Below are 27,738 nucleotides of genomic sequence, written 5' to 3'. Positions count from 1 at the left end.
CTTTGCTCCAGGGCTGTTTGTTACTGGGTCAGGCAGAAGTTTTGCTGCTCCGCCTGAAATCACTTTGATTCCCTGATTATTCTGGTTTTTGTGAGTGTAAGGAAAGGAGAAACATCATTCATTCTTGGCTGTTTCTTGCTTGATTGACCCCAAATGAACATCCCTACCTCGGACAGAGAGGATTCCGGTGCTGTTGGCTTTGCCCATGAAGTTCTCAGCAAAGCAGGTGTATTTTCCCTCATCGGATTTGCTGATGTTCTGCAGGATCAGGGTCCCATCCGCCGTAATCGTCACCCTGCAAAGGAGGAGGAGCCACACAAAGAAATGTTAAAATGCCCACTGGACTTTTGGGAATTCCCACTGATTTTGGAGAAACTGGGGACAAAACCAGGTGGAAAAAAATCATGTAGGAGTTTGCTAAAGAAGAAATTAGAGGAGTAACAAAATTCAGGGAGCCAGCAGCACTTTTGGATCATCGAGTCCAGTCTTCTGTTAAAGAAAATAAAATTATTTCAGCTACGTTTTCTAGGTGGAAGCTGACTCTGTGCTGCTACCTGCTGCTGTTGACCAGGAGTTCTGTCCCTTTGGTCCAGAGCACGGTGGCTTTTGGTGCTGCTCGTGGCTGGCACGGGATGATGACCTTCCCACTGCGGGCTGCCGGGATCAGGCGCTTCACCGGGTTTAGTCTAAAATCTGGAGCTAAGGCTACAGGGATAAAAAGAGAGGATTAAGGCACGATTAGAAACGCTGCCCTGGGGGGAATTTCAGCGCCGTGCGAGTGGGAATTGATTTGTTTGTTGGATGGCTCGGTAAGAGAAGCGAGGCAGAGTCTGGAGAGCGGGATAAGGGAGGAATTCCTCGGCTGCCAAGGGTGGATCCTGATGCCTGCCAGGCAGGAATTATGTGGCACACGAGTGGGACGGAGCGATGGGAATGACCCTAACAAGTGCAAGGTCTTTGAGAGACACAACAACAGCTGCTTTGGAACATGTCGAGGATAATCTCTTCAATATCCTGACCAACGCAGACATCCAGCTTGCCTGAAACTCCTCCTGGAATTGCAGATGGAATCGGGATTTACCTGTTGGCCTCGGTGTGTTTATGTTGAGCAGTTGGTGCTCAGGGCCTTTAATTTATCTTTGGCATCTCCATGAGGAGATAAAGGTTTGGGCTAACGTGAAACAAGTTTGGCAGCAGTTCAGCTCCAGTCACCATCCATCAAACCAGGTGGAATGAAAGCTGAATTTTTTTTTTTTTACCTCTTTCTTCCAAAAAAAAGGAATTTGTAGTGGAAGAGAGGTTGTAGTGCTGCTGCTGGGTGTCCTGTCCACTTCCTGTGGCTAAACGGAGTTTTTTGTCCACTTTCACACAGAATTTACACAGGATTTAGAATTTCAAGGCTTGCGCAGTGTCTTGTTGAACCAGCAACCATTTCAGGGGTGAGCAGAGCAGTTTTTGCCCGCTCTTATCTCGCTGCGACATCACAATGTCAGGATCACATCAGGATATTAGGAAGAGATTTTTTTGGAGTGTCCCATTGGAACCCAGAGCTCTGGGAAAGGAGGAATTACCTTGCACTGTTAATTCAGCACTTGCATAAACTGTGCCATGCTTGTTCTCAGCCACACACTGATACATGCCAGAGTCCTCCAGGACTAGCTTGGAAAATCTCAGCTCTCCACCGCTCACTTCGATGCGGTTCTGTGCAAACAAGAGGATGAACCCATTAGATGAGAAAAACAAAAAAAAAAAAAAAAATGGAACTCAGTCCTCAGCTGGGTCGGGGTTGAGTTTCATCACAGACTCCTTGGGGTGGCCTGGTTTTCCATGGGGGAAAACTCAGGAATTGTTTTTATGTCTGTGCGGTCACTCCCCCGCGCCGCCGTGCTCTGCTTGCCGAGACGCCTGAGCAGCAGCGTGCAGGTGACACCAGGACAGGCACGAGGGGCTGTTTGTCCTCCCTGCTGGCCGGCTGTGAGTCCCTGCAGCTGCTCGAAGCGATGGCTGGGATGGCAGTGCCGGGAGAGGGGATTCGGGGATGGTGCCGTCGCTTCGCAGCCCGATGGGGGCACATGGAGGGGGGATGCAGGGTGAGAACCGGGGCGGGGATGCAGGAGCGAGGCAGGAGGAGGGGCTGGGGCTGGAGGAGCGGGGTCAGAGCTGGCTGGGGGGGTACCTGGGACGTCAGGGGCTGCCCATCCCGCAGCCACCGCACCGTGGGCCGGGGCTTGCCCGAGGCCACGCAGCTCCAGCGCAGGTCGGAGCCGATGTCGGCCTCGGTGTCCGAGATCACGTCCAGCCACTCGGGCTGGGCTGCAGGGGACAAGAGAGAGAGGGCAGAGCCAAGGAGCTCAGCTGAGAGGCGGCGGTGCCAGGCTGGCAGAAGGATGTCCCGGTGCCAGCGCTGCCGGCGCAGTCGTTGGCACAGCGGGATCTGCCACGGGAACCGCCCCGGCCTTTTGTGCAGTGAGAGGCACGGCCGGGTCCTGCTGTGCAAGATCAGGGCAGAGGCCAGGGCTGAGGGATTGGTTTCTCTTCTTAAAAGTACATTCAGCCATTCCTGAACCATCAAATCATGGAATGGTTTGGGTTGGAAAGGAACTTCAAGATCCCCCAGTGCCTTGGGCAGGAACACCTTCCACCATCCCAGGTTGCTCCAAATGCCATCCAGCCTGGCCTGGAACACTTCCATGAATGGGAAATGCCACAGCCCCTGTGCCACCATCCCCATCCACCCTGTGCCAGGGCCTCACCCTCTGACAGTAAAGAATTTCTTCCTGAAATCTCCTCTGAACCTTCCCTCTCTCAGCTTCAGGCCATTCCTGAACTTCAGGAAAAACTGGGATCAGGATGAGGTAACCAGCTTAAGTTTTTTAATTTGACTAGATCTGCTCAACAGCTCGGAGCGTTACCCCTGGTGGGAGCTCCTCAGGCTTGGAGAGGATCTTGAGCGCGAGCCAAGTTTGATTTTTAGCACTTTCCTTCCTTCCCTGGTTCCCTGATGTTTGCTATGGTGATTTTAGAGCCTGCTAAGAGCTCTCTCTCTCTCTCTCTCTTTCTTTGCCACAGCCCAAATGTGCCCATCAAGGAAAGGTTTCCCTGATCCCTGCAGGTCTTGGTTGGGGCTTTGCAACACCTTTAATTAGGGCTGGGAAGGGGCAGGATTAGAGGGGGTGGTTTTAGACCCAAAGCCTTGGACCATTGCCTGGGGCACCTTGGGAAGTTAAAATGTGTTCTCTGGGTGAAGGACACGTGTTTAGATGTGCTCCTTGGGTGAAGGACATGTGTTTAATGTGTTCTTTGGATGAAGAACACGTTTAATCTGTTCCCTGGGTGAAGGACACATTTTTGCATGTGTCCTCTTGGATAAGGGATGAGTTTGGGTGTGTCCCCTTGGATAAGGGACATGTTTGGTGTGTCCCCTTGGATAAGGGACATGTTTGGTGTGTCCCCTTGGATAAGGGATGAGTTTGGGTGTGTCCCCTTGGATAAGGGATGAGTTTGGGTGTGTCCCCTTGGATAAGGGACATGTTTGGTGTGTCCCCTTGGATAAGGGATGAGTTTGGGTGTGTCCCCTTGGATAAGGGATGAGTTTGGGTGTGTCCCCTTGGATAAGGGATGAGTTTGGGTGTGTCCCCTTGGATAAAGGATGAGTTTGGGTGTGTCCCCTTGGATAAGGGATGAGTTTGGGTGTGTCCCCTTGGATAAGGGACATGTTTGGTGTGTCCCCTTGGATAAGGGATGAGTTTGGGTGTGTCCCCTTGGATAAAGGATGAGTTTGGTGTGTCCCCTTGGATAAGGGATGAGTTTGGGTGTGTCCTCTTGGATAAGGGATGAATTTGGGTGTGTCCTCTTGGATAAGGGATGAGTTTGGGTGTGTCCCCTTGGATAAGGGACATGTTTGGTGTGTCCCCTTGGATAAGGGACATGTTTGGTGTGTCCCCTTGGATAAAGGATGAGTTTGGGTGTGTCCCCTTGGATAAGGGACATGTTTGGTGTGTCCCCTTGGATAAGGGATGAGTTTGGGTGTGTCCCCTTGGATAAGGGATGAGTTTGGATGCCTTACCGTGGATGATGATGCGGCCCTGGTGGGTGTCCCTCCCTTTGGCGTTTTCTGCCTCGCACTCGTACGTCCCCTCATCCTCAAATCCAGCCTGCTGGATCTGCAGCAGGGGCTCGCTGCCGATCCACTTGGAGGACTGTGGCCCATCCAGCTTCCTCCACTTGATCTGGGGCACGGGGCTGCGGAAAAGCCGAGCCGGTGAATCCAGGCTGAGCTCAGTCCCTGCGAGGCCACCCCGGTCCTGTCCCACTGGGCCTTGGCTTTGGCCAGCTCCTCCCTTTTCCCATTTCCCTCCATCTCTGGTCTTCCATTGGAGGTGTGGAAGTTCTGCCCATCCCATCCCGATCCCCATCCCCATCCCGATCCCCATCCACGTGGAGCTGCACTCACTTCCCAAAGGCGAAGCACTCCAGGGTCACCACCTGCCCGGTCAGAGCGTAGGTGTCCGCAGGGAACCTGGCCTTGATGCTGGGTGGGAACTGCCTGGCATCTGCCACGAGGAAAACACCGCTCAGGGGACCTGGGTGACACCAAAATGCCACCCGGGGGGTCTCACAGGGCAGGGGGACCCATGAGGTGACCTCCCAACCCGTTAGGGTGAGGGGACAGAAGTTCCATCTCCTTTTTTCTGACAGCTCTTGCTGAAGTCTCTAAAAATCTCTTTTATAAGATCTCAGGGCTCCACAATTCCTGAGAATTCTGGATTTCCCAGGATCCTAGAATGGTTTGGGTTGGAAGGTCCTTAAAGGCCATCCAGTCCCACCCATGCCATGGACAGGGACACTTTCCACTGTCCCAGGTTGCTCCAATCCATGTCCATCCAGGTCTTCCTCTTCTTTAATTCCCTTTTCCCTGTACCAGAATTATCCTTTAAAAATAGAGAAACCCCACAGATGGAGTGGAAACAGGGAATCTTGGAGAGAGAGCTGCTTCCCTCCCATCCCAGCCCCATCCATATTTTTGAAGCTCTTAAGAGAGGTTGTAGGCTGACTTGGGCGCTGTCCCCAAATGCTTTGCTGGGGTTTGTTAATTCAGATTTTTCCCATAAGAATTGGCATTTTTGGGAGAATCCAAGAGCACTGACCCTCTGCAGCCAGGCTGAGGCGGGAGAACTTGCTGAAGACGCTCTTGGTGATGAAGTCCATGTGGCTCGTGGCAAAGCAGGAGTAGTTGCCCAGGTCCGAGGCCTCTGTCTTGGCAATGTAGAGGTTGCCCGTGGTCTGGGAGATGAAACGTCTCCCGTCGGCCGGGATGAAATTGGGGAACTCGTTCAGGAGCCACCGGTAGGATAAACCTGGGGGGAAAGGAAAGGAATGAACTGGACAGGTTTGTCCTCCCAGGTGGGATGGACCCAGCGGGATTCCAGGCTGGAATCGTTCTTTCCATGGGAGGAAAAAAGAATTGACTGTGCTGGTTGTTGTGTCCTCCTGGTTGGGATGGACTCAGCGGGATTCCCAGCTGGAACTGGTCTTTCCAAGGTTGGAAAAGGGAATCGACTGCTCTGGTTGTTGTGACCTCCCAGGTGGGATGGACCCAGTGGGATTCCAGGCTGGAATTGGCCCTTGCATGGACACACCAATGTGTCCTGCCTCTGCTCTGCTGCGTTACAACCTCTGAATTAACCCCAAATTTCCTTCCATGGAATTCCCAGAAAATCTGGGAACCCTGTGCTCTGCTGTCCCCCTTACCTGGGTAGTGGGGCGGGGGGCTGCAGGTGAACATCACCCCCCAGCCCTCGGTGATCTTCACGGGGTCCCGCTCTTCCGCCGAGAATTCCTGCAAAACTGAACAGGCAGAGTGAAACCCGGACAGGAAAATACAACTGGAGGAACCTCTGAGCTTTCTCTGCCCCTCCTCGCGTGGGAGATCCAAAAATATCATTGGCTTTGTCCATAAATCTCTGGATTCTCCAAATTTCTATGGAAGTGCCAGGAGATTTCTCCATGAGTTGGAGAGATTCTCTCCAGCCTTTTCCCAGGCAGGCTCTGTTTAAGCCCAGCCTAACTGGGGTTGGTTTTAATTTACCTGGCGGTGCCAAACTTACAGCCAAAGCGGAGCGAGGCCTCCCTGCTCACCACGGTGCCCCTGGAGTTGGATGCCACGCACTGGTAGGAGCCGGAATCCTTGGCTTTCACGGGGTTGCTGATCACCAAATCCCCGGCCACCAGCCTGTAGCGGGAATCCGGCTCCAGCTTTAGCTCCGTGCCGTTCATCTTCCACCTGCAGGAAAAAATGGGATAAATCCCCATGGCCATGCTCATGGGGCTGAGCCTGGTGGATTTCCAGCTGGAGGTGGATTTGGATCTGAGTTGTGCCCTGGGAGGGGTGGAAATTCTCAGAATTGTGGGGTTGTTGAGGGTGGAAAATCCCTGTGGGATCATCGAGTCCCAGCTGTGCCCGATCCCCACCCTGAGCACTCAGTGCCACCTCCAGGGATGGGCGCTCCAAACCCCCCTGGGCAGCCCCTTCCAGCCCTTTCCATGAGGAAATTCCTGCTGCTGTCCAACCTGAGCCTCCCCAGCCCAGCCTGAGGCCGTTCCCTCTCCTCCTGTCCCTGTTCCCTGGGATGAGATCCCAAATCCCCCCCGGCTGTGCCCTCCTGGCAGGGAGTTGTGCAGAGCCAGAAATTCCCCCTGGGCCTCCTTTGCTCCGGGCTGAGCCCCTGCCCAGCTCCCTCAGGACCCTCCAAACCCTTCCCAGCTCCCTCAGGACCCTCCAAACCCTTCCCAGCTCCCTCAGGACCCTCCAAACCCTGCCCAGCTCCCTCAGGACCCTCCAAACCCTTCCCAGCTCCCTCAGGACCCTCCAAACCCTTCCCAGCTCCCTCAAGTCCTCAAAATTCTCTCTCAGGACTCTCCATTCCCTGCCCAGCTCCTTCAAGACTCTCCAAACCCTTCCCACCTCCCTCAGGACTCTCCAAACCCTTTTCAGATTTCTCCAAACCCTTTCCAAGTTTCTCCAAACCCTTCCCCAGCTCCCTCAGCTCTTCACAGGACAAGGAATCTCATTCCCAGGTCAATAATTTCCCATCTATAGAATTCTGGATGTTTCTATCCCATTCCAGGTGCAGAGGGAGCCCTGAGCTCACCTGTAGGTGGCGGGAGGATTGGCCCGGGCTCGGCAGGCCAGGGTCACCTTTTCTTCTGCCGATCCCTCAGGGAAGAGAGTGTGGGATGGCTGCTCCTCGAACACGGGCCCGTAGCTCCTCATCCCACTCTGGGCTTGGCACCAAACTGCGGGAGAGGGGAAAAACTGCTCAGCTCTGCTTGGCTTTTCCTAAAAAAAATCCTCTTTTTCAGTTTTGTAGGGTGTGCCCAGCCGCGAGGAGGAGAGAAGGAGCAACGTGACAACCGCACCCCATCTGTCAGCACGGCCTGTGGGGACACAGCCTGCCACCCCCACCGAGCATCCCGCAGCATTCCCGCCCTTCCAGAGGGACCAGCACCCCTGGGGACACGTGGAGCAAGGAGTGGGGACCTCCTGGAGCAGCACAGCTGGAGCTGGGAATGTCCCCGTGTCCCTGAGGTTCCTCCTCTGCCTGCACAGACTTTGCCTGGTTCGTTCTTCCAAAATCCTCTCCAGGCTGAGGGAGGAGAGGGGAGAATGAGGATCTTCACACCTGGCAGGTGCCCTCTGTCCCTGCAGCTCCACCAGCTCCTGACACCTCAAACCAGTTGGTTGCTGGTGTGGAAACCAGAGCAAACCAGTACACACCAGTACAAACCAGTACAAACCATTCTGTTCCATGCCCGGGATGAACCTGAAGCTGCTTTTGGGGTGTTCAGACCCGGAATTGTCTCTGGTTTTGAGAAGGAACAAGAGGGACAAAGGCCCCACCTGCCTGATCCACACCACACCTGGGCCACCCTTTGGGGACAATGCAGGAAGTGCCAGCTGCCTTCCTGTCTCAGAATTCCAAATTCCAGCAGATCCCCTCCCACACAGGGAATCCCAGAACCCCAGACTGGTTTGGGTGGGAAAAACCTTCAAGCTCATCCCGTCCACCCACACAGGGCAATCCCAGAACCCCAGACTGGTTTGGGTGGGAAAAACCTTCAAGCTCATCCCGTCCACCCACACAGGGCAATCCCAGAACCCCAGACTGGTTTGGGTGGGAAAAACCTTCAAGCTCATCCCGTTCCACCCATACAGGGCAATCCCAGAACCCCAGGCTGGTTTGGGTGGGAAAAACCTTCAAGCTCATCCCGTTCCACCCACACAGGGCAATCCCAGAACCTCAGGTTGGGTTGGGTGGGAAAAATCTTCAAGTTCATCCCATTCCACCCACACAGGGAATCCCAGAACCTCAGGTTGGGTTGGGTGGGAAAAATCTTCAAGCTCATCCCGTCCACTCACACAGGACAATCCCAGAACCCCAGGTTGATTTGGGTGGGAAAAACCTTCAAGCTCATCCCGTCCACCCACACAGGGCAATCCCAGAACCCCAGACTGGTTTGGGTGGGAAGAACCTTCAAGCTCATCCCGTCCACCCACACAGGGAAATCCCAGAACCTCAGGTTGGTTTGGGTGGGAAAAACCTTCAAGCTCGTCCTGTTCCCCCCACACAGGGCAATCCCAGAACCCCAGACTGGTTTGGGTGGGAAAAACCTTCAAGTTCATCCCGTTCCACCCACACAGGGAATCCCAGAACCCCAGACTGGTTTGGGTGGGAAAAACCTTCAAGCTCATCCCATTCCATCCACACAGGGCAATCCCAGAACCCCAGACTGGTTTGGGTGGGAAAAACCTTCAAGCTCATCCCGTTCCACCCGTGCCATGGGCTGGGACAGCTCCCAGAGCCCAGGGCGCTCCGTGGAAGGGACACTGTGAGCCAGAGCCAGGCAGAACCCGCCTGGAAATCTCCTTCTTGCAGGAACAGCCGGTGGGATAATTGCCAGCACGTCTGTCCTCGCTGTCCCTGTCCCCCTGGAGACGCCTGGCCCTTATCAGGGAAGGAGCCACCAGCACTGATAAGCCCCGAGCTGCTTCCCCAGCTCCGGGATCCTTCCCTGCTCTGTAATTGAATTAATGAGCGTCTCCAACCCGCTGTGCCAAGGCCAATCTGTCTCCTTCCCCCCCTTGCTCAGCGGGGCCGCTCCTCAATGAAGCCATCCCCGGGATGTTTGATGGAAGAGTCACTTCCAGCCGGGAACGGGCTGGGATCAGCGGGAGCAGCCCTTGACCCGCAGCTCCCGGGGCTCGCCTCGCGTTCCGGCTGCTCCGGGAGGAGGCTGGGAAGGGCTGGGAAGGGCTGGGATGGGATGGGAGCTCTGCTAATTGGCTCCGGGCTGGGAGCAGCTGCTCCCCGTGTCCCTGCTCCAGGCAATTATCCCGGCTCCGCAAGGATGTGCCCGCGGGATGGTCCCCACAGGGAGAGGCGCCGAGATGGGATTCTTTGGAATTGTGGAAAAGCAGCGGGTTTGGGGTTGCTTGGAACTGAGGAAAAGCAGTGGGTTTGGGGTTGTTTGGAATTAAGGAAAAGCAGCGGGTTTGGGGTTGTTTGGAATTGTGGAAAAGCAGCGGGTTTGGGGTTGTTTGGAATTGAGGAAAAGCAGCGGGTTTGGGGTTGTTCGGAATTGAGGAAAAGCAGCGGGTTTGGGGTTGGTTCCCCTCTCCATCTAGGATGGTTCCTGTCCTAAAAGAAAAGCTGGAGATCCTCTCCCGTTTGGGTCAGTGCTGAGGGAGTCCCGGCTGGAATAAACTCTGCTGACTGAGGGGGAAACAATAACGAGTTAATGGGGAATTAATGAGAAAGAATTAATTGAGTGCTGATAGATGAGTTAATTGTGCTCTGATAGATGGCGGTGGCGGGATCCAGGCTGAGCAGCTTTAATTTTGAGATTAATTAGGGAGCATAAGGTAAATAATTTCTATTTATTTAACAAATAAAATATCTATTGGTACCACTCCCCTTCCTGCCCCTTTCCCGTGGGATTTTTTTATTCCAATCAAGCCAAATCAGGCTCATCCTCCCTCCTGATCCCACCTGGAGCCCGTGTCCCTTGCTCTCCTCTCTGTCCCTTTGTCCCTGCCAAGGTTGTGGCTGCCAGTGCCAGGCATCGATTTTCCCACTTGGAATCGATGCCAGGGGTTCAGGTGAATTTTAATCCACAATTCCAAGGTGCTGGGGGTGAAACGCTTGGATTTCGCTCATTAAACAAACCAGGGGTTGATTAAGGCAGTAATTAAACAGTTACGAGGAGTGGATGAGGTTAAAATTAAGAACTGATAAATCCCAGGAGTTCTGAGACTGATCTGGGCCCATTCTGCCCAGAATTCCTCCTTTTTTTTTTTTCATTCACCACAGAATTCCCAATTTTTAATGTTGCTAATGCAGGATCTGTCCTGGAGCTCTGGCATTGGAAAATAGGGAGAAGACACACACAAAAAAAGGATTTTAAGCTGAATTTCAGAAGGAGTGACCAGCTGGGAATTTTCCATGTTCCATCCAGCTGGGAGAGCTGGAACGACAGGAAAAACCCCACCATGCCTCAGGAATAACCTTCAGTATCAGGGAAAATAATAATTAACCCCAAAATCGTGAGAAACAGGTGAAAGCAGAACACCTGAAAATGAAGAATTTGGAGACGCAGCTGCAGGGAGGTGACTCCAAAGTCTCCCTTTTGGGATATTTTTTGGGATATTTTTAGGAATTTGCTGAAAGCCCAGGTGTGCAGGAGGCTGCACTTTGTGCTGAGCCCAGGAAATGATGAATTTCCTCGGTGGAACATTTTCCAAGCTGAATTCCTTTTTCTGAGGACATCCACAGCACAGCCCTGGATCACAGCAGGGAGCTGGGCAACAAATTGGTTTTTCAGGAGTTTTATGCCCAGAATCCAACTGGATTTGGGCTTTTTTGAGGATCAGCTCTCTGAGGAACCCAGGCTTTATTTTGGGTTGTTTTTTAACGAGCAGCTTTCTGAGGAACAAAGGGTCAGGCCTTGCATTCCCAGATTTTCCAGAGGTTTTCCCAACTGAACAAAGGCTGGGGAAAGTTTGGGATTTTAGAGTGGTCTCTGTGCACTTCAGAAGCTTTAAATATTTAAATCTCCCTCCAGACCTGGACATTTTGGCTCTTTTCCCACTCCATATTTCCCTGAGCTTCATCCATCACTTCCATCCTTTTGTCCCAATCCATCCTCATATTCCCAGGATTTCCCCCTCAGATCTCCATGGCACCACCAGCCAAATCTCAGTGAAAATCACCCTCCCAGGCTTCCCAGGGTGCGATTTTTGGGGTTTTTGCCTGAATTCAGGTGGTTTTTGAGAGACCCCAAGTCCAGCTCTGGGGTCAGGATAATTTCCAAGCGGGATAATTGCCCGTGGATCCAGGGCAGCTCCCCCTGCCTGGGCCTCCTCAGGGATGCAAAGAACATTAAAAGGTAATTAGATATTTATGAGGATGGGCCAGCAGGCTCTGCCCGGGCTGATGGATGGGCTGGAGGACATTAGCCAGGCTCAGCTGGAGAGGAAATGTCTCCCTGCGGAAAAGGGACCTGCAGGGAGCAGCCTGAGCCTTCCCGAGAGCCAGGGATGGGCCCTGGGCTCTGGAAATTGTCCCTGAAATCCAGAAATCATCCCCAAAATCCAGGGATGGTCCCTGAGGTCTGGAAATGGTCCCCAAAATCCAGAAATCATCCCCAAAATCCAGAAATGGTCCTTGAAATCCAGGGATGGTCCCTGAGGTCTGGAAATGGTCCCCAAAATCCAGAAATCATCCCCAAAATCCAGGGGGAGGGCCTGAGGTCTGGAAATGGTCCCCAAAATCCAGAAATCATCCCCAAAATCCAGAAATGGTCCTTGAAATCCAGGGATGGTCCCTGAGGTCTGGAAATGGTCCCCAAAATCCAGAAATCATCCCCAAATTCCAGAAATTGTCCTTGAAATCCAGGGATGGTCCCTGAGGTCTGGAAACGGTCCCCAAAATCCAGAAATCATCCTCAAAATCCAGGGGGAGGTCCTGAGGTCTGGAAATGGTCCCCAAAATCCAGAAATCATCCCCAAAATCCAGAAATGGTCCTTGAAATCCAGGGATGGGCCCTGGGGTCTGGAAATGGTCCCTAAAATCCAGAAATCATCCCCAAAATCCAGGGGGAGGCCCTGAGGTCTGGAAATGGTCCCCAAAATCCAGAAATCATCCCCAAAAATCCAGAAATGGTCCTTGAAATCCAGGGATGGTCCCTGAGGTCTGGAAATGGTCCCTAAAATCCAGAAATCATCCCCAAAATCCAGGGGGAGGCCCTGAGGTCTGGAAATGGTCCCTAAAATCCAGAAATCATCCCCAAAATCCAGGGGGAGGCCCTGAGGTCTGGAAATGGTCCCCAAAATCCAGAAATCATCCTCAAAATCCAGAAATGGTCATTGAGATCTCTTCCATCTCCCTGAGACCCAGGTGTGGGCCCTGAGGTCTGGAAATGGTCCCCAAAATCCAGAAATGGTCCCTGACATGCAAAAATGTCCCTGAGATCTGGAATTTCTCCCCGAGATCTGGAAATGGTCCCAACGATCCGGAATTTCTGCCTGACGCCCAGAAATTCTCCTTGAGATCAAGAAACAGTCCTTGAGATCTGGAAATGATCCCTGAAACCCAGAAACGTCCCTGAGATCTGGAATTGATCCCTGAAACCCAGAAACATCCCTGAGATCTGGAATTGATCCCTAAAACCCAGAAATGCCCCTGAGATCTGGAATTTCTCCCCGAGATCCAGAAATCCTCCCTGGCATCCAGAAATGAGCCAATGAGGGGGAATCTTTCCAGGGTACGGCCAGCAAGAATCCCTGGAAAAGTGGGATGGGGAGTGGAATGAATCCCACTCCCCATGAATGAGGGAAATGAATGCAGGAAATTCCTCCTGCACCTCCTTAAATTTGGGTTTAGAAAGGGGGGATTTTATCCAACAATCCTGGCCCGGAGGGATATTGGGAATAGCAGAGACATGGGAACAGCCCACCCCAAACCGCGCGGGGATTTGGGATCCGGCAGCGCCCGCATCCCACGGGCAGGAGGTTCCATCCCACGGGCAGGAGGTTCCCGGTGGATCCCGAGGGATTTTCCCGCCTCCTCCAGCCCCTCCCACGGGAATCTCTTACCCAGGAAGGTGCCGACGGCCAGGGAGGTGTGGATGAGCCCAGCGGTGCCTCCCATCCTGCGCCGGGTCCTGCGGAGCCTCTACGGGCGCGTGGGGACGGCGGCCCTGGGGGGACACACAGCGGGGTCAGAGGGGCCCTTCCAGCCCCAAATATTCCATGGGGCTGTGATTCCAGAGGCTCTGGGGTCAGCAGGGCCCTTCCAGCCCCAGATATTCCATGGAAATGCAATTCCAGAAGCTCTGGGGTCAGCAGAGCCCTTCCAGCCCCAAATATTCCATGGAACTGCAATTCCAGAGTCATCAGGGCCCTTCCAGCCCCAAATATTCCATGGGGCTGTGATCCCAGAGGCTCTGGGGTCAGCAGAGCCCTTCCAACTCCAGATATTCCATGGAAATGCAATTCCAGAGGTTCTGGGTTCGGCAGAGCCCTTCCAGCCCCAAATATTCCATGGGGCTGTGATTCCAGAGGCTCTGGGGTCAGCAGAGCCCTTCCAGCCCCAGATATTCCATGGGATTGCAATTCCAGAGGCTCTGGGATCAATGGGGCCCTTCCAACCTCAGATATTCCATGGAACTGCAATTCCAGAGTCAGCAGGGCCCTTCCAGCCCCAAATATTCTATGGAACTGGAATTCCAGAGGCTCTGGGGTCAGCAGGACCCTTCCAGCCCCAAATATTCAATGGGGATGCAATTGCAAAGTCAGCAGGACCCTTCCAACCTCAGATATTCCATGGAACTGCAATTCCAGAGTCAACAGGACCCTTCCAGCCCCAGATATTCAATGGAGCTGCAATTCCAGAGGCTCTGGGTCCAGCCCCAGATATTCCATGGGACTGCAATTCCAGAGGCTCTGGGGTCAGTGGGGCCCTTCCAACCTCAGATATTCCATGGGGCTGCAATTCCATAGTCAACAGGACCCTTCCAGCCCCAGATATTCAATGGAGCTGCAATTCCAGAGGCTCTGGGGTCAGCAGGACTCTTCCAACCCAAAATATTCCATGGGGCTGCAATTCCAAAGTCAACAGGACCCTTCCAGCCCCACATATTCCATGGAACTGCAATTCCAGAGCCTCTGGGGTTAGTAGGGCACTTCCAACCCCAAATATTCCATGGAACTGCAATTGCAAAGTCAGCAGAGCCCTTCCAGCCCCAGATATTCCATGGGGATGCAATTCCAGAAGCTCTGGGGTCAGTGGGGCCCTTCCAACCTCAGATATTCCATGGAACTGCAATTCCAGAGTCAACAGGACCCTTCCAGCCCCAAATATTCCATGGAACTGCAATTGCAAAGTCAACAGGACCCTTCCAGCCTCACATATTCCATGGAACTGCTGCTCCAGAAGCTCTGGGGTCAGTGGAGCCCTTCCAACCTCAGATATTCCATGGAACTGCAATTCCAAAGGGTCTGGGGTCAACAGGACCCTTCCAGCCCCAGATATTCCATGGAACTGTAATTCTAGAGTCAACAGGACCCTTCCAGCCCCAAATATTCCACGGGGCTTCAATTCCAGAGTCAAGAGGACCCGTCCAGCCCCAGATATTCCATGGGGCTGCTGTTGCAGAGGCTCCGCAGTCCAGCTGTGCCTCCCCGCTGGCCGCCAGCCCAAGTGAGACTCACTCCAGGGCAGAGTTCCAGCGGTGCCCGGAGCAGCGGGAGCTGCTGAAGGAGCTCTTTTTGTCCCCATGGGAGGGGACAATCAGAGAGCGGAATTGTTGTCCCTCCTCCTTTGCTATTTCTCATTCTTCTCCCCTCCTCCATAAACTCTCATTTCCAAGCGTTTCTGATGGAAAACACCAAGGCAGAAGCACGGGGGATATTGGTGGGGAGTGAGAAGGGAGGGATAATTTGGGGGTTTTGTGAAAATAATGATTAATCTGGGGGAATAATTTGGGGGAATAATTTGGGGTTTTGTGAAAATAATGAAGACAATGGGAAGGAATTCTTGGCTGGTGAGGGCTGGGATGCCCTGGCAAAGGGCATCCATCCCTGGATGGGATGGATGGGATGGATGGGATGGATGGGATGGATGGGATGGATGGGATGGATTCTCCATCCCTGGAATTGTCCCAGGCCAGGTTGGACAGGGTTTGGAGCAGCCTGGGATAGTGGAAGGTCATGACAGGGGTGACACTGGGTGGGCTTTAAGGTCCCTCCCAACCCAAATCACTCCAGGATTTGGGAATTCTGTGACAAAGGAATCGTTAATTTAAACTTTTTAACTGCCAGGGCGTCTCCTGATGGCCTTCCCAGTCTCTTTCACAGCCTCCTGTGATCCCAAAAGATTCCCAAAAATCACCCCCCAACCAAACCCTGAGCTCTTTGTGCAGCCCCGAGCCCTCTGTGGGAGCGGCGCCGCTTCCCCCGGATCTCCAGCCGGGATTTGGGGCTGTTTCCTCCCTCTTTGTTAACAAACCCTTTGGAAACGGCTCACGGAGCTCTCCCGGAGCCCGGCAGGGCCTCATTTCCCGCTGCCCTCCCCAGAACGCCCCGCAAGGAGCCGAAGATGCTGCCAGGAGCTCCCGGGCCGCTCCTGCTGCTCATCCCCCTGCTCCAGCTGGTGCTGCCTGCGCTGCCGTCCCTGCCCATCTGTCCGCCCCCAGCCCCCGGAGCAGGGATTAGCGCATCCCCCGGGATGCTCGGCCCCTTCCCAACCCCCCCTCATTACCAGCGGCACCTGAGCAAACAGCGGAGCCCGGCTCGGGCTGCAGGAACCAGCCGGGCTCTTTGTGTCCTCGGCCGGAGAGAAGGGTTTGCTGCCAGCATCCCAAAATCCATCCTGAAATCAATCCATCCCAAAATCCATCCCGAAATTCATCCTGAAATCTATCCTGAAATCCATCCCAAAAAACCAAAAATCCAACCCAAAACCCAAAATCTATCCCGAAGTCCATCCCAAAGGCCATCCCCAAATCCTGGGGGTTTTTCTTGTCTGTGTTCGAGGGTTGGATCCCAGTGCCCTGAGCAGGGCCCAGCACGAAGAGCCAGGCAGGGGACAGAGAGGGGACAGGGAGGGGACAGAGAGGGACAGAGAGGGGACAAAGGGGATTGACAAGAGGGGACAGAAAGGGGACAAGAAGGGGAACAGAGAGGGACAGAGGGGGGACAGTGGGGACTGGCAGGAGGGGACAGAGAGGGGACAGAGAGGGACAGGTAGGAGGGGAGAGAGAGGGGACAGAGAGGGACAGGTAGGAGGGGAGAGGGAGGATTGACAGGAGGGGACAGAAAGGGGACAAGAGGGGCAACAGAGAGGGGACGGAGGGGACTGATGGGGTGGGACGGAGAGGAGACAGAGAGGGGACAAAGGGGACAGGCAGGAGAGGACAGAGAGGGACAGAGGGAACTGATAGGAAGGGACAGAGGGGACAGGCAGGAGGAGACAGAGAGGAGACAGAGAAAACTGGCATGAAGGGACAAAGAGGGGACAGAGAAGGGGCAGAGAGGGGACAGGCAGGAAGGGACAGAGAGGGGATGGAGGGGACAGAGGGTATTAGCAGGAAGGGACAGAGAGGGAACGGACAGGAGCGGACAAAGGGGACAGGCAGGAGAGGACAGAGAGGTGACAGCCGCCCTCAGCCCTGCTGGGATTTTGTTCCCTGACAGCCCCAAAATAGAGCTGGAGCTCCTTTATCCCCCTGGCCGGGAGGGAGGAGCCGCTGCCGGAGGGAGGCGGCAGCTCCAGGTGGGAGAGCCCCGAGCTGTGACAGGGACAGGGAATTTGGGGACAGTGCCCAGCGGGGCCGGAGCCGCTCCCACGCAGCAGCCGCTGGTTCCAGCAGCCCTGGAGCGCCTCGGTCACATGGAGTCACTTGATGTCACCGAGGATCCTGCCCCAAACAGCGTCCCGAGCCCACGGCCCGGCGGCCAACACTGTCCCTTTGTTCCCCCGGCCTGTCCCTCCGCCCTGGGGACAAGGGGCAGCTTTGAGCCGGGAGATGCCAGCCCTGCGCTAATTAATGAGTTGACTTTTCCAAATCTCCGCAGTTCCCTCGCCCCGGGGCTTGGGAGAGGCTTTGGGAGAGGCGGGAGCTGTTCCTGCACCAGCGGCTGCAAATCAAACTCAGGGAGTTTTTGCTCCAGCCCCGTTTTTCGAGCCTGAATCCTCTGCTGAGCCCCGGGAGCTGCCCAGGAGGGCTCCAGCTGCAGCTCTGCTCTCTTTGTTCCCCCTCTCCCTCCCACACTTCGAAAACAAACAGGAAAGAGAGAGGGAAAGCTGAATTTTGTTATTTTCGTGGAATTCCAGACTGGTTTGGGTGGGAAGGGACCTTAAATTCCTCCCCATCCCTGCCCATGACATCTTCCACCATCCCAGGTGGCTCCAACCCGGCCTTGGCATTTCCAGGGATGGAGCAGCCACAGCTTCTCTGGGAATTCCATCCCTCACCACCCTCACAGCCCAATATTCCGTCTAAACCCACTCTTCCCGTCTATTCCTCCCGATATCCCGTCTAAACCCACTCCCTGGCACCTGAAATCCCTTCCACAAGGAGGAGGCAGTGGGAGGAGGTTGGGCTTGGACCCATCCTCCCTCCTGGAGGTTCGGGCTCCTTGGGGCAGCTCCAAAGTTGAGAGAATTTCTCTGACATCCCCTGGATTTATCTGACCCCGAGCTCCTGGTCCTGGATCCAACACCGAGCTGTGGATCCTGGATCCAACACCGAGCTGTGGATCCTGGATCTGATCCTGAGCTCCTGATCCTGGATCCAACCTCCAGCTTCTGATACTGAATCTGACCCTCGGCTCCTGATTCAGGTTCTGACCCCAGCTCCTGATCCTGGATCCAAATTCCAGCTCCTGGTCCTGGATCCGACCCCCAGCTCCTCCAAAGCTCAGGAACGCTCTGCACTGGACATTGAGCCCTGCTCTCATCCCTCATTAGGGAAGGGCCACAGGGAGCAGTTTTTTCCCCTGTTCCCGGGGTATTTTGACAGACACCCGAGAGCCTGCTGGTGTCCTGAGAGGGGATCTGTCACCGCCGCTAATGGAGGCTGTCACCGATACCTCCGGGAGCGATGGAGAGCTCCATGTGATCCCTTCCCTTTGGGAATGGAGAGCTCCACATGGTCCCTTCCTACTGGGAGCTGGGAGGGATGGAGATCTCCACAGGATCCCTCTGGGAATGGGGCAGGATGGAGAACTCCAAAGGATCCCTTCCCTTTGGGATGGGGCAGGATGGAGAGCTGCACATGATCCCCTCCCTCCAGAGCCAGAATGGATGGAGATCTCCACATGATCCCTTCTCTCTGGGATGGAGAGCTCCACAGGATCCCTCTGGGAATGGGGCAGGATGGAGATCTCCACATGATCCCTTCCCTTTGGGAATGGGGCAAGATGATGAGCTCCACAGGATCCCTTCCCTTTGGGATGGAGAGCTCCACAGCATCCCTTCCTTTTGGGATGAAGAGCTCCACAGCATTCCTTCCCTCCAGGATGCAGAGCTCCACAGGATCCCTTCCCTTTGGGATGGAGAGCTCCACAGGATCCCTTCCCTTTGGGATGCAGAGCTCCACAGGATCCCTTCCCTTTGGGATAAAGAGCTCCACAGGATCCCTTCCCTTTGGGGTGGAGCGCTCCACAGGATCCCTTCCCTTTGGGATGGAGAGCTCCACAGGATCCCTTCCCTTTGGGATGCAGAGCTCCACAGGATCCCTTCCCTTTGGGATGGAGATCTCCACAGGATCCCTTCCCTTTGGGATGCAGAGCTCCACAGGATCCCTTCCCTCCAGGATGGAGAGCTCCACAGGATCCCTTCCCTTTGGGATGCAGAGCTCCACAGGATCCCTTCCCTTTGGGATAAAGAGCTCCACAGGATCCCTTCCCTTTGGGGTGGAGAGCTCCACAGGATCCCTTCCCTTTGGGATGAAGAGCTCCACAGGATCCCCTCCCTTTGGGATGGAGAGCTCCACAGGATCCCTTCCCTTTGGGATGGAGAGCTCCACAGGATCCCTTCTCTCTGGGATGGAGATCTCCACATGATCCCTTCCCTTTGGGATGCAGAGCTCCACAGGATCCCTTCCCTTTGGGGTGGAGAGCTCCACAGGATCCCTTCCCTTTGGGATGGAGAGCTCCACAGGATCCCTTCCCTTTGGGATGGAGATCTCCACAGGATCCCTTCCCTTTGGGATGCAGAGCTCCACAGGATCCCTTCCCTTTGGGATGCAGAGCTCCACAGGATCCCTTCCCTTTGGGATGGAGAGCTCCACAGGATCCCTTCCCTTTGGGGTGGAGAGCTCCACAGGATCCCTTCCCTTTGGGATGGAGAGCTCCACAGGATCCCTTCCCTTTGGGATAAAGAGCTCCACAGGATCCCTTCCCTTTGGGATGGAGAGCTCCACAGGATCCCTTCCCTCCAGGATGGAGAGCTCCACAGGATCCCTTCCCTTTGGGGTGCAGAGCTCCACAGGATCCCTTCCCTTTGGGATGGAGAGCTCCACAGGATCCCTTCCCTTTGGGGTGCAGAGCTCCACAGGATCCCTTCCCTCCAGGATGGAGAGCTCCACAGGATCCCTTCCCTTTGGGATGCAGAGCTCCACAGGATCCCTTCCCTTTGGGATGCAGAGCTCCACAGGATCCCTTCCCTCCAGAACTGGGAGCAATCCTTGATCAGGGAGGCGGATTCAGGGAGCTCAGGGAGATTTGGAGAGGGGGAACAGCCTGGAACAGCACCCCCAGCTCTGACTGCAGAGCTGCATCCTCTGGAGGACGATTCCAGTGGGATTTTGGGAAGGTCAGGGGTGGATTTTGGCAGGAGACGCCGCGTTCAGCGCTATCCATTACCGGGATAAATCAGTGTAATTCCATCCCCTGCTCTCAGCCACCAGAGGAGCATTTGGGATTAAGTGGGGCAGCTCCTTCTGCCGCAGCATTCCCCGGGGAGGGATCGCTCCGGCCACAATTCCTCCTGTGCCTCTTTTATTCAGGGGATACAAAGGAAAGGACAGGCGTGTGATGTCCCCTGGATTCTGACTCTCAGAACCTTCCCAAGGTTGGGGACATCGTGTCCGTCCCGGCACAGCGTGGCTGGGGACGGACAAACGGCTCCATTGTCACGGGTTTGTCCTCCTGGAAATCGGGGATGGATCGAGAGGAAAACTCTGCATTCAGCCCTTCCCAGAGCTTTTTTGGGTCGGATTTGTCGGTGGCTCCATGTCCTGCAGGAATTCTGGGCCACTCCAAACCTATCTGAGCAAGGAAGGCTCCAAATGAGGACCAAAAGAGGGGCTTGGGGTGGAGTTTGTCACCCCAAGCAGATCCTGGTCCTGGAAGTGCTTTTCCTGAATAATTGGTCACAGTTCTGGGCTATCCCCAGGGCTTGGGGGAGTTTCCTTTTGATCCAAACTCTGCCTTTGTGCAGGGGACAAAGCCGGGAGGTGCCTTTGGTCCGGACACGGAAAGGGGAGTGGGCAGGGTGGGCTTGGGGGAAAAATCCAATTGTGGGGAAAATAAAAAAAGATATTTTAGTATGAGTGGGACTTTCCTGGTCTGGGCAGAGTGGATTTTACATGTGAGCTTTGCAGTGAGTTAGTTTCCCTTTAAAAATCATATTTATATTTATATTATATAAATATATTTATAATTTATAGTTATATTTATTATTTATATTCATATTTATAGTTATATTTATAGTCATTTCATATTGTTATTTATATTCATATTTATATATATTTATATTTTAATTGTCTTTTTTCCTCCCCAAACAAACTCATTCCCATCTCTCTCCTCGATGCCTTCCAGGGGGAAATGGAATTCCAACCTGAGCTATTCAAAAACCCCTGGAAAATTCCCAGAGCTGGAGCTCCTGGGGGTTCTGGGTTTGGGTCACTTCCAGTGGGACCTCGGGACCCCCAGGATGGCTCAGCCCTGAGAAAAGCCTTGGGACAGGTGACAAAGCCAAGAGGAAGAGCCAGGAGACATTTCCATGGATTTCCAGCCCCCAGGGATGGGGGAATATCGGCTCCCCAAGGGAATTCACCCCAGGCTGGGCACGGGCCTGGTGTTAAGCCAGACTCGAGTTCCGACTCAAAGCTCAGCCCAGAGCAGCCGGGATGAGTTTGGAACTCTGGAAATCCACCCAGGAGCGATTCCAGCGGGAATTTGAGAGGCGACTTCGGCCCCAAATCCTGGTTTAAGTCAGGGATATTCCCACAGGCGCATTCCCCTGCTGCCAACCCCTCTGGGAAAATGTTCCATTTTCCCGGGAAATGTCCAATTTTTCCTTTCTCCCGGGACATCCCGGCTGCTCCTGCGGGATCCTCCCAGGGCCGGGTGTGATTCCGGGCAGCCAGGACGGAGCTGAGCCCCCTCCCCATAACAAACCCCCCATTCCCGCTTCCCACCGCCCTCTCCAGGCCCGGATCAGCTCGGGGAAGCTCGGCCTAAAGCCGGGACCATCCCGGGCTCCTCCCGCGCTGCGGCGGCGTCAGAGCGGCCTCGCTTTGCTTTGCTTTGCTGTGCTCAGGTATAAATGAGCTCCCACCTGCTCCAGCCCCTCCCGGCCGCTGGAAGCGCTCCTGGGAGCCGGGAACAACGAGCTGGGAGCTCGGGAAACCTCCTGGAGAAAGGGTTGGGAAGGGGAGCCCTGATCCGACAGCGAGCGCCTTCCCGAGGTTTTGGGTTTTGGAGATCTCTGCCTGGTTCCAGGGATCTTCCCAAAGCTTCCCCGAGCTCCTCAGCCCTCCCAGTGCACCGCTGGGTGCTTGTACTGGTCAAACTGGGGTTAAAATCGCTGCAGCTGCTCCCGGTGGTGCTGCCGGGTTTTTGCTCCTTGGGATGCTCCACACCCGGGTCCAACCTTCTCTGCTGCTCCTGGGTTTGGGATTTGGGCTCCAAACATTCCCAGCCTCATCAGGGATCAGCACTAAACAGATTTTCCTGGTCCCTCCCGGTTTTTACGGCTGCCCGGTAGATAATGAATGTTCCAATTTAGGGTCAGGGTTGCTGGGCAGGGCTGGGGTTGGGATTCACAGCCGGCTCCGGCTGGGAATGTCCCTGGTGCTCCCTGGGATCATCCCACTGGGATCCTGGATTTTACAACGAGACCGGGGGTGTTTTTCATGGAAAATGAAAGATTTTGGGTTCGGGGAAAGGGATTTTGCCCAGCTGGAGAGCCTCGCTGAGCAAAGCCGTGGGAGACGGGGAAATCACCATCCCGAGTTCCCTGAAAACCCCATCCTGAGTTCCTTGAAAACCCCACCCAGAGCTCCTTAAAAACCCCATCACAAACTCCTTGAAAACCCATCCTGAGCTCTCTGAAACCCCATCCCAAATTTCCTGGGACCTCATCCATATTTCCCTGAAACTCCCATTCCAAACTGCCTGAAAACCCGATCCCAAATTTTCCCTGGAAATTCGATCCCAATCTCCCTGAAAACCCCACTCCAAATCCTCACCCCGATCTCCGTGCGGGCTCCGGGAGCCGGCCCCGATCCCGGGAATGCGGCTGAGCCGGGAGCGGCTCCCGGAGCTGCCGGGAGAGCCCCGGAGGTGCCAGGGGCTCCAGGTGCCCCTCTGGGGGTGGTGGCACTGCCAGCGACAGGGACACGGTGCCACGGTGAGAGAAACCCCCGCAGGGCTCACCCTCTCCTCAAATATTATAATTGGGATTTTGGGAATTTCCAGCCCACCTTTAACGGCTTTAACACGGGCTCAGCTCTGCGTGGATTCCTACTTTTTCCGTGGGGTGGAAATTCCGCGTGCTGTGGGAAATCCTAAAGGCGCCGTTTGGGTTTTCTGCCCTTTTCTGGTTTATTTGTGGTAAATCCGCGCAGAAAATCCTAAGCCAGACCATCAAATCCTCGGCGAATATTCCAAAGGGATAAAAGTGCTCGCTCAGTTTTGTGGGAATTAATCAGGGGACGGAGAGGAGCTTTGGGAACCCTTTGTCTCACTCTACCTGAGCCCAAGCGCAGCTGCGCTCACAGGACCTCCCCATCTCCCGTTTTCTGGAGTTTTTGGGAATTCTGAGGAATTCTGGAAAGTTTGGGATCCGGTGCTGAGCAAAACAAGAGGGTTTTGGGGTTGTGTCACTAAATCTCAAATCCCCAGCCTGGAGAGGTTCATTTCTTGATCCTAAATCTCCTGCGAGACCCCGCGCTCCTGCTTTGCGCCCTCGGAATTCCTGCTGGATCTGCCTGGGAGGAGCAGGGCCGGGCTCGGGGAAAGCCTCGGGGTTTCTCGCAGCTCCGGCTGCTGCCTCCCATCCTCACAGCAACCGGTGTTTCCCGGGAGAGGCGGCGATCTCCCGGGAATCCGCCGCGCTCCGAACGCCGGGATAACGCTGGGGGGCTGCCGGGGGTCGCGGCAGTTTTGGGGTCGGCGTGGGTGGGGTGAGGAGGGAGCTGGGGGAGTTTGGAGACACGAGAAGGAGCCCCAGGATGATGCCCTCAGCTTTCATCCCTCCCTCGGGAAGGGGAACAGAGGGGTGCACTCATTGTGGGGTGCCCCCCATGCCCATGAGGGGATGGATCCGCGGCTTGGCACAGCCCCAGACACCCAAACCCCCCCCGGAGCACCCCCAAATCCCACCCTGCCCTGGGATCTGCCCTCAGGAAGGTGAACTGGGACAAAACGGCTCTGCCTCTGCTCCCTCCCTGCAGAGGAGCCCCTGGGGCTGCTCAGGGCTCTGCCCGCTCCTTCTGGGGGTGCTGAAGTAGTTTTGGGCAGCAGAACCCCCCCAGCACATTGGAAATACCCGATCCCCCCTCCCAGCGCTCTCCCGAAGTGCCTCGGGCCGGAACGCGCCGGGAAAAAAACCTCGCGACAATCGCTGAGAACCGAAATATTCCCCGATTTTTTTTTTTTTTTTTTTTTTTTTTTCCCCACACGTAAGAGACATTTCTGCTGACAGCCGCCCTGACCTCGGCCGCGCAGGCAGCGCTGCCACAAGTGCCACCGCCTCCTGCCAACTCCACCCCCGGCTCCTCTCCGGGTGCCCAAAACACCTCGGAATGCCCAAAACACCCCTGGATCCTCTCCGGAATGCCCAAACCACCCCGGAATGCCCAAAACAGCCCTGGATCCTCTCCGGAATGCCCAAACCGCCCCTAGATCCTTTCCGGAATGCCCAAACCACCCTGAGATCCTCTCCAGAATGCCCAAACCACCCCGGAATGCCCAAACCACCCCTGGATCCTCTCCGGAATGTCCAAACCACCCTGGAATGCCCAAACCACCCTCAGTTCCTGTCCCCGTCCCTTCGGAGCCCACCGGGAGCCCGCAGGGTCCCCCCGGCCGGAGGATGCTCAGACCCACCCGCAGCCCCCTCCGTGGCTCCGGGATGCAGCAGAGCGGCACAGAGCGCTTACCTGCGGCGGGAGGGCTGCGTGGGCATCAGCCGGGGGCCCGCGGGGCCTGGCGGCTGCCGGGGGCTGGGCTGCGAGGCAGCGCTCGCCTGGTGGCTGGCCGAGGGTGGATGTGTGTGCCCAAAGCCACTGCAGCATCTCTGCATTAGGATGTGCTCCTCCCTCTCCTCCCTCCTTGCGTGCGCGCTCCCTCGCTCGCTGCCAACCACCACGCCGCTCCCTGGAGACGGGGAATTGTTGGGGTTTTAATTTATTTATTTAATTTTTTTTCCCTCTCCCCCCCTCTCTCCCTCCCTCCTCCTTGCTTTTACCTCGCTTGCCACAGCGCAAGGCGGGCAGGCAGAGCGGCTCCGGGCAGCATCATCATCATCATCATCATCGTCGTGGTGGTGATGCATAATTCATCCCGCAGCCTCTCCCGCCTGCTGCGCCCACCGGCAGAGCCCCCTCGGGCCGGAGCAGGTGTGGGGCCGGGGGGGTTGGAGGGGTCGGAGCCCCTCGCTGTGGGGTGGGAGCAGCCCCAGAGCCCCCCATCCGTGTAGGTCCGGGTGTGTGCACCCCCCGTGCCTAAATATATCCCTGATTACACAATCGATCCACAATTACACAATCCACCCGTGGGTACCCGTGGGTTTCTGTGTCTGCAGACAGCCCAGGATGGGATTCGCGCGAGGAAATCGCGGCACGGCCGAATTTTGGGGTGCTCCGGCTGGGCTGGGGGGTCCCCGACTCTCCGAGAAGCGAGGACGGGGATTCCTCAGTCACAGAGATGGAGCGTGGTCACCTTTGGGTCACCCTCGGGATTTTGGGTGTCCCCGAGCCCCCTTTGGGTCACCCTCGGGATTTTGGGTGTACCCGAGCCCCCTTTGGGTCACCCTCGGGTTTTTGGGTGTCCCCAAGCCCCCTTTGGGTCACCCTCGGGTTTTTGGGTGTACCCGAGCCCCCTTTGGGTCACCCTCGGGTTTTTGGGTGTCCCCAAGCCCCCTTTGGCCGAGGCTGTCCCGAGGGGCTCAGGTTTGTCCCAGGGGCTCCCCCAGCGCCTTTCCCGGGACAATCCCAGCTGTTCTCTCCGGTGGAGTGACACAATGGGGAGGTGACAGGGACACCCCGAGACACCCCGAGGTGTTGGGTGAAGGGTGCCCGTGCTGAGAGGAGCTTCAGATTGTGGGAACAGAAGATTTGGGACCCTCCGGCCCTTCCCAGCTCCTGTTTAATGATGTCGGGAGATCAGCGGGCGCCGGGGCTGGCCGCAGGTTAATGGGCTGCAATTAGAGAGAAGTAATTAAGGTATTAGTGTCTCTATTGATTGGCAAAGCTCCCGCGGGCCGGGCAGGAGGTGCGCGGGCAGAAGGGGGCCTGAGGGTGGCGGGTCGCTTCCCCTGGCCCAGTTTGGCCCAGTTTGTCCCGGTTTGGGCTCCTCGCTGCCAGTTTGGGGGTGATGGATGGATGGATGGATGAATGGATCCATGGATGGATGGATGGATGGATGGATGGATGGATGGATGGGGAATGGATGGATGGGGAATGGATGGATGGATGGATGGATGGATGGATGGATGGATGGATGGATGGATGGATGGATGGATGGATGGATCCATGGACGGTTGGATGGATGGATGGATGGATGGATGGATGGATGGATGGATGGATGGATGGATGGATGGATCCATGGACGGTTGGATGGATGGATGGATGGATGGATGGATGGATGGATGGATGGATGGATGGATGGATGGAATGGATGGATGAGGATGAATGGATCCATGGATGGAGGGATGGATGGATGGATGGATGGATGGATGGATGGATGGATGGGATGGATGGATGGATGGATGGATGGATGGATGGATGGATGGATGGATGGATGGATGGGGAATGGATGGAAGGATGTCCAGGGAATCCAGGGGAGGAGATGAGCCCTGTCCCAGAGGAGGGAGGGAGACCTGCCCTTTGTCCCCTCCCCTCTGTGCCTCTGCAGGTGACAAGGACAGCGGTGACCCCTCGAGTGCCAACACACCGGGACAGCAGCGACAGGGAGGCTCTGAGGAATTCCTTGGATATCCCCAGCTCCAACAGGGAAAACTCGGCCATGGGAATGGGCAACAGGCTGGAGCTGCCTCCCGGAGGATGAGGAGGAGGAAGGAACCCGGCATTGGCCGTGTCCTGCCCCTCCAGAAGTTGGGGACCATGTGGGTGTCACCTCTGGGCCATCCAAGTGCCACCGAGCCCGTCTGGCCCGGATCCATCCCGAGGATCAGCACGGTCCAGCCGCTGCTCCGGGAGGGATAAAATCCCGACGGGAATGCTGGAAGGAGCCCGTGGAGAGACTCAGCCCTTGGGCTTGGTGCTTCCAGTGGCTGCGGGAATGGGGAACTGGGGCATTGGAGGAATCCCCGATGGAATTTCTGCACCAGGAGCCAGTCGCAATTCCACAGTTTTCCACAACTCCACAATTTTCCACAATTCCATCCTTCCTTGGGGCACGGACAGAGCGTGGCTGGTGCCTCCATCGCGCTGGGAATGTCTCCGTTGGGCAAAAAGTGCTTTTCCCCCTCTCTGCTGTTCCTGGAAACGCTGGGAAGGGGCGGGAGCAGCCCCCGCTGCAGCAGGAAGCACTCAGCCCTTCATCCTCTTAGCCGGGCCCGCCGCAATTACATCTCAATTAACCAAATTACTCCCGCTCCTTTCAGCCCGTTCTCCGCCCCAGGAGCGCTCTGGAGCCCCGGGCAGGAAGGGCTGGGAGAGAGGGATGGATCCCGGCGGGAGCCGCGCTCGGCTGCCGGGAATGGGGGCCTGGGGTCAATCCCGCATTTCCCGAGCTGTGGGAGCTTCTCCCGCTCTGCTCCCCGAGGGTTTGGGGCTGGAAATGGGGCTGGAGAGGATCCAGGGCTGCCCCTGAGCATCCTCATTTCCTGGCCAGGTTGGGAATTTTGGGGATGCTGAGGACCAGCACAATCCAGGATTGGTTCTGGAGAGGATCTGGATATTGGATCCAGCTGATCCAGTGTCCCCCTTTCCTGTTTAGACTGAGAATTTTGGGAATGCTGAGGACCAGACCAATACAGGCTCTGGTTCTGGATGGGATCCAGAGCTGATCCAGTGTCCCCCTTTCCTGTTTAGGCTGGGAATTTTGGGAATGCTGAGGACCAGAACAATACAGGCTCTGGTTCTGGATGGGATCCAGAGCTGATCCAGTGTCCCTCTTTCCTGTTTAGGCTGGGAATTTTGGGAATGCTGAGGACCGGCACAATCCAGGCTCTGGTTCTGGTTTGGATCAAGAGCTTCACC

The 27,738-nt window shown here is 55.6% G+C and overlaps 2 protein-coding genes across 2 annotated transcripts in view; one reads left to right on the top strand and one right to left on the bottom strand.

Annotated features, from left to right (window-relative positions):
* RBBP5 (RB binding protein 5, histone lysine methyltransferase complex subunit) overlaps positions 1–7,678 on the top strand; it is a 54,814-nt gene extending 47,136 nt beyond the window's left edge. The window contains exon 12 of the mRNA XM_064733285.1: positions 7,363–7,678. Coding sequence (XP_064589355.1) covers positions 7,363–7,370 — 8 coding nt within the window. The 3' untranslated portion in view covers positions 7,371–7,678. The remainder of the gene's footprint in view (positions 1–7,362) is intronic.
* CNTN2 (contactin 2) overlaps positions 1–24,641 on the bottom strand; it is a 31,599-nt gene extending 6,958 nt beyond the window's left edge. The window contains exons 1-12 of the mRNA XM_064733279.1: positions 24,454–24,641; positions 13,154–13,257; positions 7,152–7,296; positions 6,108–6,283; positions 5,752–5,847; positions 5,148–5,357; positions 4,454–4,553; positions 4,067–4,242; positions 2,177–2,313; positions 1,572–1,701; positions 555–705; positions 168–295 (exon numbers count right to left, since the gene is read on the bottom strand). Coding sequence (XP_064589349.1) covers positions 168–295; positions 555–705; positions 1,572–1,701; positions 2,177–2,313; positions 4,067–4,242; positions 4,454–4,553; positions 5,148–5,357; positions 5,752–5,847; positions 6,108–6,283; positions 7,152–7,296; positions 13,154–13,208 — 1,504 coding nt within the window. The 5' untranslated portion in view covers positions 13,209–13,257; positions 24,454–24,641. The remainder of the gene's footprint in view (positions 1–167; positions 296–554; positions 706–1,571; positions 1,702–2,176; positions 2,314–4,066; positions 4,243–4,453; positions 4,554–5,147; positions 5,358–5,751; positions 5,848–6,107; positions 6,284–7,151; positions 7,297–13,153; positions 13,258–24,453) is intronic.
* Positions 24,642–27,738: the final 3,097 nt, after the last annotated feature.

This window comes from Zonotrichia leucophrys, chromosome 26, assembly GCF_028769735.1.
Source record: "Zonotrichia leucophrys gambelii isolate GWCS_2022_RI chromosome 26, RI_Zleu_2.0, whole genome shotgun sequence".
NCBI lineage: Eukaryota > Metazoa > Chordata > Aves > Passeriformes > Passerellidae > Zonotrichia > Zonotrichia leucophrys.
This window is presented reverse-complemented; position numbering and strand designations above follow the sequence as displayed.